This window comes from Solanum verrucosum, unplaced genomic scaffold (assembly GCF_900185275.1).
Source record: "Solanum verrucosum unplaced genomic scaffold, falcon-dt-bn FXZP01000306.1, whole genome shotgun sequence".
NCBI lineage: Eukaryota > Viridiplantae > Streptophyta > Magnoliopsida > Solanales > Solanaceae > Solanum > Solanum verrucosum.
In genome coordinates this window covers 3,040,230-3,054,259 of record NW_026020398.1, presented here as the reverse complement: position 1 = coordinate 3,054,259, position 14,030 = coordinate 3,040,230, and the positions used below count along the sequence as shown (strand labels likewise).

Sequence of the window (14,030 nt, the reverse complement as noted above, 5' to 3'; positions counted from 1 at the left end):
CTCCAAATGTTAATTATATATATAAGAGCCCATTTATTTTGCAAAAAAATATATTATAAAATAATACTATATAAATTCTAGATCTTCCCTTTCTTTGAAATATTTGTTCCAAACATTTTTTTTAATCTATGGTACAATCTGGTCACCTAAGTTTCTCCGAGGAATCCTTTTTAGGGTTTCGAAATATGCATTTTATGCAAAAAAAGAAAATATGCTCAACTAAAGTGTAACATGTTGTGTGCCCTATCTTGTTTAACCTTTTCCAATATCCATCATAAACAAGTCATTATGAATTCTCGTACGGTACTGTCTTTGTTTTTTTTTAATCAGAGGATCAAGGAAATTTTTTAAAAATTAAATCATATTTATAATAAAGATAAGGTGGAAGTGTTTTTCTTTGTAACAAACAAGATGTGAACAACGAGACTGAGATGGCTTGGACATGTGAAGTGAGGTACGCAAATGTATCAATAAGGAGGTATTGTGAGAGGCTACTATAACAAGTTTTGGGAGATGTAGAGCTGGATCGAAGAAGGATTGGGGGAGGTGATTAGTTGAACAAGTATGACACATAGTTTACTCAAGGCATGACCCTATATAAGAAGATATAGAGATTGAGGACTAGGATAAAAAGATATAAAAGATAGCCAAGTGTTGTCATACTTTTATGTGGGAGATGCAATTTATTCTCATCTTCTCTTTATTCAGTAGTATTAGTAATTAGTAGTCGTGTAATATCTTATTCTTTAATTTTCACTACTATCTGTTGCTATATTAATTTTCTAGCTCAGTATATCTTGCTATTTTGCTGTTGTATTTTTCTTTCAATTTTACTTTGATTATACTTCTTTTGGACATATGGTCTACCCGAAATAACCTCTCTATTCCACAAAGGTAGAAGTGAAGTCTACGTACATTCCATCCTCTCCAAAACCAACTTATGATATTACACTAAAGGCCCTGGTAATTGGATTTTGTGTAATTAGATGTAATTACACTGTCTGTCATGTTTGGTTGGACAGGTAATTACTTGGTCAGCAGGTAATTGGTGTTGTGAATTGCTGGTAATTACATGGTGTAATTACCAGCTGATTACTTTTTATTTATTATTTATTTATAATTTCTGTTTTTTATTTTTTGTTTTAATTTTTTTAATTCTATTATTTTAAGTCCTTTTTTTTTCTAAAAGTTTATTTTTTATTTTTTATTATTATATTTTATTTTCTTCTCGTTCTCAACCTTACTTCATGTGATTCTATGCAATTTTTTTTATATTATCTATTTCTTTATGCCATGCTTATTTTCTCATTAGCATAATTCTATTAGTATTCTAATTTTTAAATTAAAATAGAATTTATTGTTAAGTAAGGTTATAGACTTACGTTTTTTTTTAAAAATAAATAAATAAATAAATTATATTTATGTATGCTATGTTGAAATTTGCGATAAGAGTATCATGTTAAATTTTTTGTTTTGAATTTATAACCTATGTTATATTTTCAGTTTCATTTGTTTTTGTAATATTGAATTCACATTGCAAGTCAATTTTCAATTAGACCTGATAGATTATCATTTTGTCAAACATTTTAATAATTTATGATATTTTATTTATATAATAATCTTTTTATCAAACATGCATTTCACGATGTTAGTAGAAACTTCATACTTTTAGTTTTTTGATCAATTCAATTGAAATATATTAATTTGAAAAAATATAAATCAATTATTTTTTCATAATATTAGTTAAGAACATATGTTTATTAATTAATATATTTTAAAAAATAATATATATCTTAAATATTTAATTTAATACCATTTATATAGTTTCTTATTTGTCTAGTATAAATTTTAAATAATTAATTTTTATTTTTAAAATTTAATATAATATTATGATTGCTATTGTGCATCCAAACAGAACATGTGTAATTACACTGTGCCAACCAAACATGACATGTGTAATTACAGTGTAATTACGCTATGACAATTAGACAGGTCAGTGTAATTACTAGACTGTATAATTACTAGGCTGGTAATTATTACCCTAGTAATTACACTAATTCCAATTACCAGGTGGCTTTCCAAACAAACCCTAAAAATATTATTATTATAAATCGTATTTAGTTATAAACTCTTTTTTATCCTATTGAAAAGTCAGTAATTGTTTAATTTAACCGAAAGAATGATGAATGATTTAACTATTTTTGTTTCCCAGAAGGACAGTTTGTTGGTCTTAATTTAATATTTTTTACCAGTACTAATTAATTAAATGCTGTAACCCAACACTTGGACACTTTTGACATGTACCAAATCGATAAATTTATAAAATATTGCATCATGATCAGGGGAAAATAAATTACAATGAATTTATTAAAACTAACACCTAAAAATTTAAATAACTTATAGATTACATAGAAAGAATTTTTTATTATTATTTAGCATTGACTCCTGAAGTTGAATTAACTAATCTTGATGCATATATTTAAAATGTGGTCCTGCTGACAAACCTATGTTGGAAAATAAGGTAAAACTTTTGTTTCACCTTTTGCAAAAACTGGAGTTTGATTTTATTTTTTTTCAGGTTCTTGTTAAAAGAATTTGTTTGATGTTATTCATTAAAAAAAACATATAGGAGTAATATTTTTAAAATTTTAATGTGTTGATGGAGGTAATTTTCATACTTAATGAAGGAATCAGATTTGTCTTATTCGCGTATAATAATAAAAATAAATGGACACAACTGATAGGACTCTCCTAATCATTATGTCAAATTACAATAAAAACGAATCTAAAAAACAAACTCCTCGATAGTTCTTCTCCAGTAACACAAAAAAAAAAAAATTCCTGCTTATGACCTCTTAATCAAGTGAAGTTGTTGAGAAGAATTTTCTATAAAACTAGTGAATAATTTTCTATAACATGCATGAGCTTACACTATAACTTTTTTTTAATAATCTAATTTGTATTATTAGCATGTAATTGAACTTCATTTAATTACTTAAATACCACTAACATATTCAACATATATATATCTTTACATATGAAATTCAAAAAGTATAATGTGTATATATATATATGCAAATGATTCTATTCCTACATAGAAGATAGAAAAACTGTTTCCTTTAGATTATGAGCGCGTTTTACTTAATTTTAAAATTCTCCAAAAATCTCATTTTGAAACACATTTTTTTTTTTTCAAAAAGAAAAGAAAACTTGTAAGAAACACCTTAAAGACTTTTAGGAGGCAATTAGTAGTGTTAAGTTTTAAAAAAAGGGAAAAAAGAGATACTAACAAAATAAGACTAACTGGAAAAGCACAAAGAATAATAGTAATTATATTTATAATAATAATAATAAAAAAGTGGGAATAATTGCTAGATTGAGTTGAAGGGAGCAGAAGAGACAAGGAGGACCAGAAGAGCAGGGTAAATGTGTCATTTAATAATTTGTGAAGAAGAAGACAAAGGGCCCACTTAGACCCATATGATCTGGCACCCTCACTAATGCCAGCCTTGCATTTCCCACACATCATTCATGTGGGCTCACTACTATTTTTCTCATCAACCACATGCAATCCCCTTCATAAGGACCCCAATTATAATACTTATTCTATATATCGTTTGATACGCAGAATAAGATGAAGATATTTTTTTGGGTTGTGAAATTCATTTTGTATTCTATTTGATTCATCATAATATCTAAATTTAACTTTGATATTCCATCTTATAATATTAAAGTTGAGATTATTTTTGTTTCATCTCTTTGGTGGAATAAATTTAGAAAAAATTATCTAAATATATAAAAATTTTTTTTATCATAATCCATATCTCCTGTAAGATACATTCCTTCCCTTTCAGATACATCCTTTCTCTATGTATCTAGATGTTCTATCCCCTCTCTAATACATCCCTCTCAATGTGTATTCGAATGTTTATTGATATATCCAGAAGTCCAGTGATGCATCTGAAATCTATAAATTTTAAGGAATTTTTGTAATTTGGAAAAGAATAAGAAAATAATATAATTAGCTCTTAACACTATGAGATTTATGTAAATTATACATAAATTAATCCAAAGATGGTAATTTCAAAAATTAAGTCAATATGCAAACCAAACGACTTTTAAAGTAATAAATATTCGATGAAATAACTGAAATAACACGTTGAAAAAACTAACATGGCTAGCATTATTAACAAAAAAACAAAAAATAAAGAGGACAAAACTAGTCATAACGAGTTAAATTTCATGTCTGAAATTCATTGACTCGATTAGTTAATTTAGAGTCATTTGTAACATTGAAAATTTACTATGACTTGAGATTTTTGATTAAAGGTAAAGATGGAGGGTAATTTTTTTCTAAAATAGATGTAATTGAATTTCTTAACAATATTATTATGACGAAAAATAAATGCGTTGTTCACTTATAGAGTTTATACTAAGTCAATAAAAAATCATTTGATTCAAAATAAAATTATCTCAAATTTTATATGAGATAGATAATAAAAATCGAAGATCCTGAATTTAGTTAATACCCACAGCAAACACCTAATTCATGTAACAAAATGTCTCCTAAATGTATAGTCGTTTTCACCTACAATTTTTTCTCACTTTAATCAGGTATCATTTGTTTGTATTCTCACATAGAGTATTACTTAATTTTTAGCTTATGCCAAAATTAATATGCTTAGATGTAATAATAAATCTGAATAATTATTTACCATTAAGCTATCCTCTTAGAATAAAATGGTTATTTTTTAGTTTTGCTCACTTTAACTCTTTTAATATTTCAAAAATAAATTCACACATCACTTTAACATATTAAAAAAACAACAATTATTTTCCTCTTATTTTATCATTAACATTAATTACCCATTCTCCCGTTTATTTTCTAAGAGTATATCAATTCATTTTTATTTTTTATATATTAGTTTTCTACCCAGTATTCGGAGTTCACATTGGAGCTCCAACTAAATTTGAATCGCACATTGCAGAATCCATTTGAGGATAACACTTCTAACATAATTTTCTTCATACTTCATACGAGATTCAAAATGAACGAGTAAAAATGAACGAAACCAGTAATTTTGTGAAGGAGAGGAGTTAGGAACCTATTAATTGCTTAGTATTATGACCAAAAGTCATGCGTCTATATTACTGTAGCTGTAGTAGTTACACAGTCAATGCCTCGTACTACTCTCCAGCCGTTTGTTGTTCTGTTGATTGAGTGTCGGCAATGTCCGTTAGAAAAATAAAAATAAAATTACAGAGTGATTAATGACTAATAATTACGTTAATTAAATATTAATTATTCTGTACGTTTTTTCTTTTCCATTATTTGCATATAAGACGATATATACAAAAATGAACCCAATTAAATTGTTCACATTCATTCTGTTTTATTTTATTAGTGTTAATAAATAATAATAATATTATGTGTAGATGAAGAGCTGTCTTTTTCTAATTCTTCGCTGTCCCTTTCTCTTACCATCCGTTTTTTCTTTTTTCTATTGGTAGCCTTAGTAATACATTAGTAGTTCCAATTTAATTTAGCGAGTTAAGTGTCAAAAACAAATTTAAACTATTTTTAAAAAAGTTTTATATCTAAATTATTGAGAGTGTGAATTTCATACCTAAAATATTTGTCTGTCATAATTTATTTGTCTTAATTATTTTTTAATTTTCCATGTAATATATTTTTAACTCGACGTGGTTAAAGATTGTTAGGCCATGGTATTTAAAAGTCGTTATTTTTTTCTTAAATTTTGAGTTTGTTTGGACTGATTTTTGGCTTATGACTTATAAGCTAAAAATCTTAAATTAGAAATTTCACCTTCTGATTTATTTATTTATTTTCATTATTTTGACTTAAAAACAGGTGCTTATAAGTATTTTTTTTATTCAAACGCTTCAAAGTTGATTAAAAGATATTTTGGTTTAAAACCCTCTAAAATAAGTTGATCTAAATAGGGTTTTAGTATCGAGTTAAAATTAGACAAATAAATTGAGACGGAGGGATTATATATATTTTTTTCTCCTTAATTGCCACTCTCTCATCTATCATACAATTACAAACACCCTCTTCTCTTCTCTTCTCTACCTTCCCTTCTACATCCTCCCTCTTCTCATTTTGGTTATGAAAGTTTTAAGCTTTTTTGGAGAAGAGGGGGTGGGTGGTTCAAGATTTGTGAATGTCACTATGTCAGAGAAGAACACAATCATGAAGAGGCTAGTAAGTACGTTGGTTTATTTTATTTTTTTTCATTTTTGTGTTCTTGTTTTTTTAAACTGAGGGTGTCTTGTTATTTTGACTAAATCTTGATTTTCATATCTTTAATCTGATATTTTCACTTGAAAAATTAGTGGGTATTTGCTAGATTGTGATATTTGTGGTTAAAAAATGATTCTTGGTTCAATTGGTTTCACTTCTTTTCCTTGTTAGGGGTTGGGGGTGGGGTTGGGGGGTTTAGAACTTAGTATTTGTGCTCTGAATTGGATTTACTAACAGGGTTTTGTAGAGATTTGCTTGATCTCTTGTATTTTCTAACTGGGATGCCTAATGTTTTTGTCTACATTGTATTTTCAAGATAAGGATTTGGTGGATTCAAGATTTGTTTGGATGGTCTTTGCAATCATAAAGTTTTGATTTTTATAGTGAAATTTTGTTTTGTCTTCTAGCACATCAATCCTGGTAGAAGGGATCTGATTGGGAAACTACTAATGGTTTACAATGACTTGATGAAGTGTGATATAAATTATGAAAGCTGACTAAGTTATAAATACACTTTTTCTCTTTTCATTCTCATTTGAATTAACACTTATCAGGTACTGTAATTTCTCAGTGTTTTGTGCTCCAAATGAAGTCTCTATCTATAGGTTACTAATCAAGTTGAGAGCTTTTTCTATAAAAAGGAAAAGAATATCTACTTGTGTTCTTTCTACTGGTGTTTCCTGTTCCTTTGTCACATCAGCTTTTATGTAGTTGGTTCTTCTCAGCATATTTCTGTTTCTCTGTGAGATCTGCAAACAGTGAAAATATGCCAAAATATGTTAAGGTAGAACCGAGACAATGTATCTCAGTGATGCTGATTAGGGAACTTGCAAATATATTAGGCCACGACATAGATTTTATTAGCTTACATGATATTGAAAGTTTAGAAATTCAGTAAAATGCTGGATGATTTACCTTTTCTCTTTGATTTTGTTTCCAGGCAGTGCTACTTTTGCTGTTGGTGTTCAGTCATTGTATAGTACAGAGTGAAGCTCAATTTGAAGGAGAATGCAAGTTCAATAAGCATTTGAAACCCAGACCTCACAGTGTGTCAGTATTGGACTTTGGGGCTGTGGGTGATGGAAAAACTATTAATACTGTCGCGTTTCAGAATGCTATTTTCTATCTCAAGTCCTTTGCTGACAAGGGTGGAGCGCAGCTCTATGTTCCTGCTGGAAAGTGGCTGACTAGAAGCATCAATCTTACTAGCCACCTTACACTGTTCCTGGAAAAAGATGCTGTTATTCTAGCATCTGAGGTTAGCTTCTGAACTTTGTCTTAGTGTCCACGTTGCATTTCTTATCATTTTTTTTTGTGTTTTTAAACAAAAGACTAGCCTAGTTACAATGCTAAAACAGTTTCAGCATCATGTAATAGGGTTGTCAACCATTGGTTTCAAGGATGAGATACATTGGCACTTTGGGATTAGGATCTATGGATTACTATTTCACAAATAAAATGAAATTCTTGACATATACATGGTAACTCCAATATAGAGGTTAACTACATAATATGTTGTCACGACTGCAATAACTTAAATTTTGTTGATGATGGTTTTGATAAGTGCTTCAGTTTTTATCCATAAACTTAGATCTCTAAGCATTTTAATGCATGTCGCGGTTAATATTTTGTGCATTCACTATTCAGGATTTCGATCATTGGGATGTAGTTGAAGCTTTACCATCTTATGGCCGAGGTATTGAGGCACAGTATGGAAGATACCGCAGCTTGATCTCTGGAAATAATTTAACTGATGTTGTAATAACAGGCAAGGAATCCTTCATCGAGTGGTTTATAGTTTTACATTCCTCCTTATTTTACCTTTATGCAACCTGCTTATTTCTTAACAATTCTGCAGGTAACAATGGAACTATCGATGGCCAGGGCTCTATTTGGTGGGAGAAGTTCAATTCCCATTCCTTAAATTATACTCGACCTCACCTAGTAGAGTTTGTTAGCTCCAGAAATGTTGTTATTTCAAACTTGACCTTATTGAATGCTCCTGGTTGGAACATCCGTCCAGCATATTGCAGGTAACTCGATTTATCTGTATAAGGAGTTTAATGTTTCATCTACTTTTGCTTGTTGTAAAATCCGAGTTTATCTAATCCTTGAGAAAATTTTATGTCTTGCAGTAATGTGGTCATTCAGAACTTAACGGTTTATACTCCACAAGACTCCCCGTTCACCAATGGGATTGTCCCAGGTTGGTTAAAAGAAATCATTAATCTTATTTGTTTTAAAATGTCCAAGCTAATTAAAAGCTGTAACCTTAGACCTTCACCAGTTAAATGTTCATAGGTCTTCAAATATATAGCTTTGATTTATCTGACATGCTTCCTCAAGCAAAGGAAAACAACATTTTTAGGATTAAAAATTTAGCTGCTCATAAAGATTAAATGCTAGCTCTCCAAATACTGCTAAAAACTGAGTTCTGATCACACGAGTTTTCTTTAGTATCATAGACACATTTCTCTGGATTTTAGTTGGGCAAAGATGAAGTACTAGCTGTTTTTCCTCCCCTGAGTAAATATTCTTATGATTGGCACATGAGCCCAGAATAGATTTGTCGTTGAGACGATGTGAAATAGTTAGGCCTGATGTTTTGTGAAAACATGTATATTGGTTCCCCTTGTTTTTCTTTTTTTATTCAACAAAAGAAGGATTGGTAACTCTAGACTTGACATGCAACCTTATGTCCACTTTTCAGATTCTTCTGAGCATGTCTGCATTGAAAACAGCAACATTAGCATGGGTTACGATGCTATCGTTCTTAAAAGTGGTTGGGATGAGTATGGGATTTCCTACGGGAAACCTACCTCAAATGTCCACATTAGACGAGTGAGGTTACAGTCCGCTGCAGGTGCTGGTGTGGCTTTGGGTAGTGAGATGTCTGGTGGTATCTCCGATGTGCTAGTAGAGCTTAGTTCCCTACATGACTCCCTTTTCGGTATTGAGCTGAAGACAGCAAGAGGAAGAGGTGGTTTCATCAAAGATATTCTCATTTCAAATATTGTTATGGATAACTTGCAAGTGGGAATCAAGGCCACTGGTTACTCTGATACGCATCCAGATGAGAAATATGATCCTTCTTCGTTACCTACAGTTAGTGGAATCACCTTTGAGGACATTGTTGGTACAAATATCTCGATAGCAGGCAATTTCACCGGGCTATCTGAATCTCCCTTCACTTCTATATGTCTATCAAATATCTCTATCTCCATTTCATCTGACCCTTCTACACCATGGTTATGCTCTAATATATCCGGCTCTTCTAAAAATGTGTCTCCTGAACCATGTCCCGAGCTTCAAGGATCATTTTCCAGTTGCTTTGCTCTTCCAAACCCATACACTGAAGTTGCAGTTTTATAATCCTACCCCGATTGGAACTACTATTCATTCATTAAACCTGAACAACGAGGTACATATCGTGTTCTGGTTCTGGTGTACAATCTTCCAATAAGATGCAAGTCAGAATCTTCGGTCTCATGGTTTACCAAGTCAACGTCAAAAAACTCTGGTGAGCATTCTCTTCAACGCAGCAGCAGATCGTTCCTGTGTACAGCATCAGTTTCTTTTATTCATGTGTAAGAAAAGTTTTGGTAGTTCAGTAAATTCAGATACGTTGTTCCTTCTCGTGTCATTCTTCATTTGATTTTTTCTTTTTACGAAATTGCCTTACATTTGTAAATTGGGTTTATGGAGACTGCAGTAAGATTGGTTAAATGCTTATATGGTTGAAGGGGTGTTATTGTTGATTGTCATTGTTGCAATAAAAGTTCTAGCCATTTCATTTAAACATACAAAGCCTATTCTTCCTTCTTTGGTTAGAGAAACATTTGAAGATCATGAGGAAACAGTTTGTAATGCAGAACAATTTAAGTTTATTTCATTCATTCCTTTGATTTAAGTTGAGGTCCTGTTTGTATCCAGTAAGCTTGTAGGCTTGTAGCCATTGCTGATTGTTGCTCCAAAGGTAATCCAGAAGAATGTTGAAATACTGCAAGCTAACTTGAGAGGAAACATGATTTGAGCACTATTCTCAAACTATACAATGAATTATTGGCAACAGTAATTGTCTATGACCTATAGGTCACAGGTTCGAGAGGCTGTGGAAACAATCATTAATGTTTGCATTATGTTAGACTATCTACATCGTACTCCTACAGGTGTGGCCTTTCCTTGAACCCTGCTAATGTGAAATGCTCTATGCAATGCCCTTTCCTTGAGCACTATTCTGAAACAATACAATGAATTATTGGCAACAGTAAATTGTCTCTATATGATCTATATGTCACAGGTTCGAGTTGTAGAAACAATCACTAATGCTTGCATTAGGTTAGACTGTCCACATCATACTCCTTCAAGTGTGGCCTTTCCTTGAACCCGCTAATGTGAAATGTGATATGCTCTATGCAATGAGCTGCTCTGTGCAACGGCCTTTCCTTGAGCACTATTCTCAAACTATACAATGAATTATTGGCAATGGTAAATTGACTCCATATGACCTATTGGTCACATGTTCGAGACGTGGAAACAGTCACTAATGCTTGCATTCGGTTAGACTGTCTACATCATACTCCTTCAGGTATGACCTTTCCTTGAACCCTGCTAATGTGAAATGCTCTGTACGGCCTCCCCTTGAGCACTATTCTCAAACTATACAATGCATTATTGGCAACAATAAATTATTTCTATATGACCAATAGGTCACAAGTTCGAGTTGAGGAAACAGTCACTAATGCTTGTATTAGGTTAGACCGTCTACATCATATTCCTTTAGGTGTGGCCTTTCCTTGTACTCTGCTAATGTGAGATGCTATGTGCAATGAGCTGCTCTTAACATCGACAAAATATCTTAACTTCATACGATACAGGAATTTTAGCAACTTTAGAATCAATAAGAAAATAAATGTACATAATCAAGGTTGATATACACGTCTTTTTTTGGGCATGTTGCCATTAAGGGATTCATCAAAGCAGAAACTAAAATCTGAAAATTTATCAAATTCACTTGTCATGTCTGAAAACAGCTTTTGAAGTTCCTCCAATGTGTTTTCTCCCTGTTGCAATTTACAAATTTCAATCACGAACTTATTACAAATACTAAAAAATACATGAAACCAAAAAAAAAAAAAAAGGGTGCTGAAGGTAAATTACCTTAGATTTCTCAGCTTCCATCATTGTTATCATTTCTTGCATAAACTCACAGAATTCCTGTTGTGTTAAAAAGTGAGCAAGTAGAAATGATTACTTTTAAAAAAAATATATAACTGACAAGTAAAAATGAACGGAGAAATTATGATAAAGTCAGAAGAAAATAGAAACGGACTTTATCATCATCAGAATCATCTCCCATGAGGTGAAGCAACCTAGTGTCATATAGTGATCTTTTCCTCTTGTCTGAGAGAACTGCAAATTGATAGATATATATGGTCAATGCAAACATATATGGTTATATAAAATCGAAGCGGAATCAGAATTTTAATTTGATAGATTAGTAATTCATTAAACCCCTTGCTTATTAATATGCTTTTAATCTTATGTGTCCAAAAAATAGATACATAAGATCTGTTAGGTCAAAACGAACAATAAGCACATGCTATGAGCTATGTGACATGTAAAGTGCATTAATTTGGTGGGGAGGAGGTTAAGAAGGTAAATTCACACACCAGAATAAGCTTCTTGAACTTGTTGAAATCTATGTTTAGCTTCTCCCCTAATGCAAGGATCCTTCTTCATCCATCTATCTGGGTGCCATTTCTTCAATCAACACATAAAATAAATCATAAATCAAAAGCTACAAGTAAAATAAAGCACAACACAAAAAATGAAGCAAAATCTCGTGATCTTAAACAAGTCAGGTAAAATATTAAAGAGTAATCAAATGTAGAAAGAGATATGGGTTCATATATCAGTTCACGAAAACTCAATAGCTTTTATCATGAACCCTTTATATATAGTTTGAAATCATCTAAGTTAGCGTTTAATCATAAATTTGTTGAAATTTGAAAAAAATATGAGTTTTTAAAATTGTGTAAAAAATAATTCTTCAAATTGTACTTGAACATTCACTTTGAATTATATTTTAAATTTTTATAAGTGAAAGTGACTCAAAAATTGGCTTAGGCCAGTTTCTAGAAATTGAATATCCGATCAAATTTCATGTACAAACAATATTTTTAATTACTATTTTTTAAAATCTGCTCCAAAAATCTATGGCAAGGGAACTAAATATCTATAAATATATACTTTTAACACTTGATATCATTATAAAAAATCGTAAACTTTAAATAAAAAATATATATAGACTAAAAAGAAAAATAAGACACGAAAAAGACTACCAGAGCAAGCTTTCTGTAAGCACAACGAATTTCAGAATGTGAGGCTTGTTTACAGATTCCAAGAACATCATAGTAGCAGGAGCCTCCATTATTGTTGGACACAAATTCCATTTTCTTGAACCAAAAAAAAGGGAGAAATTTTATTTTATTTTATTTGGTGAATATAATACTAATATATTGCTCACTTGGTTTTAGCGTACAAGAAAAAGGTTGTTACTTTGTTAAGGTTTTGGTAGGTGCAAGAAATGAATTTAATAATAATCACAAATATCACATGATTCTAGAAGGGAGATTCATTAATAAGAAGGTTCTAGATCTTTATTACTACTTTTAGAAACTGTTTGGATTTCTAGAAGTGTAGTTATACCCACAAATTGTGCAAGTTGAGGAAAATGTGTATGTGGTGTTCCTATGAGGGAGGTTCTATGTGGTCACTGTCTTCCTTCTAGAAATTTCTTGCATCTTATAATCTTTCTTTGTTGATGGGTACGGGTCGTTTGATAGCTAATTAAAGTTACGCAGATATAATAATTGTATATAAGAGAATTTATATATTATTTTATAGAAATATGAGGGATAGCGTTATAGAGTTAGAAAAAAAGACAGTACTTTAGTGGAAAATAGTGAAAGATTGGCTATAGTAAACATAAGGAGAGGTAGATGTAGACAGTAAAAATCTTGAGGAAAGATGATTAGACTTGACATGGCGGCGCACATGTAACTTATCAGAGACGTTTTTAGATAGGAAAATATGGAGATCGAGGATTATGGTAGAAGGTTAGTAGGTTGAGTGTTGTCTAGTGCCATTTTTAGTATTGTTATATTACTTTCTTATTGTCTTATTCTTTGATTTTAGTATTACCTCATGTTTCATTTGCTTCGGTTATCATTTCTTTTCTAGTATCACGACTGTTCTCTTCTTTTTTTGTTTTCAGCATTATTTCTTCACTATTGCATTTGTTTGGCATACTGGTTTTTTATATGCTTTACTTGAATCGAGGATCTATTGGATACAACCTTTGTACCTTCACAAGGTTGGGTTAAGGCTTCACACAAAATACCATCTGCACCCCACTTTTAAAATTACACTTATGTATGTTGTTGTGACTATCTTTCACCAGCACAAATAACAAATAACTCTATCCATAAAAATTGGATGGATGAAAAAATAAACACATAATATTTTTGTTTTCACTATAATTTGAATTGTGACCTCATGAAAAATCCACCTACACACTCCAACTCCTTACTTTTGAATAGTTTTCAACCCACTTCATCGAATCCTGCACCTTACCTTGGGTGTGGCTCAAATATTTATTTCCATTTAGAAAATTGGGATGATTCCCTTCCTTTCTTTTCTTGTCTAAGGATCTCAACTCTTAATCATCTATATTTGGAATACCCTTTTGCCTTCATTGTTT

The 14,030-nt window shown here is 31.0% G+C and overlaps 2 protein-coding genes across 2 annotated transcripts; one reads left to right on the top strand and one right to left on the bottom strand.

Moving 5' to 3' along the window:
• The first annotated feature begins 6,022 nt into the window (after window positions 1–6,022).
• Window positions 6,023–10,064, top strand: LOC125839494 (probable polygalacturonase). The gene is made up of 5 exons (XM_049518468.1): window positions 6,023–6,226; window positions 7,206–7,523; window positions 7,913–8,298; window positions 8,401–8,471; window positions 8,976–10,064. The coding sequence occupies exons 1-5, from the start codon at window positions 6,131–6,133 to the stop codon at window positions 9,635–9,637; spliced, it is 1,533 nt and encodes a 510-aa protein (XP_049374425.1). The 5' UTR covers window positions 6,023–6,130; the 3' UTR covers window positions 9,638–10,064.
• Window positions 10,065–11,128: 1,064 nt separating this feature from the next.
• On the bottom strand, window positions 11,129–12,754 carry LOC125839495 (uncharacterized). Its single transcript, XM_049518470.1, is given in 6 exon segments — window positions 11,129–11,328; window positions 11,426–11,439; window positions 11,441–11,482; window positions 11,598–11,677; window positions 11,938–12,028; window positions 12,610–12,754. Coding segments are annotated over 6 exon segments (384 nt in total). The 5' UTR covers window positions 12,721–12,754; the 3' UTR covers window positions 11,129–11,282.
• Between the last annotated feature and the right edge of the window lie 1,276 nt (window positions 12,755–14,030).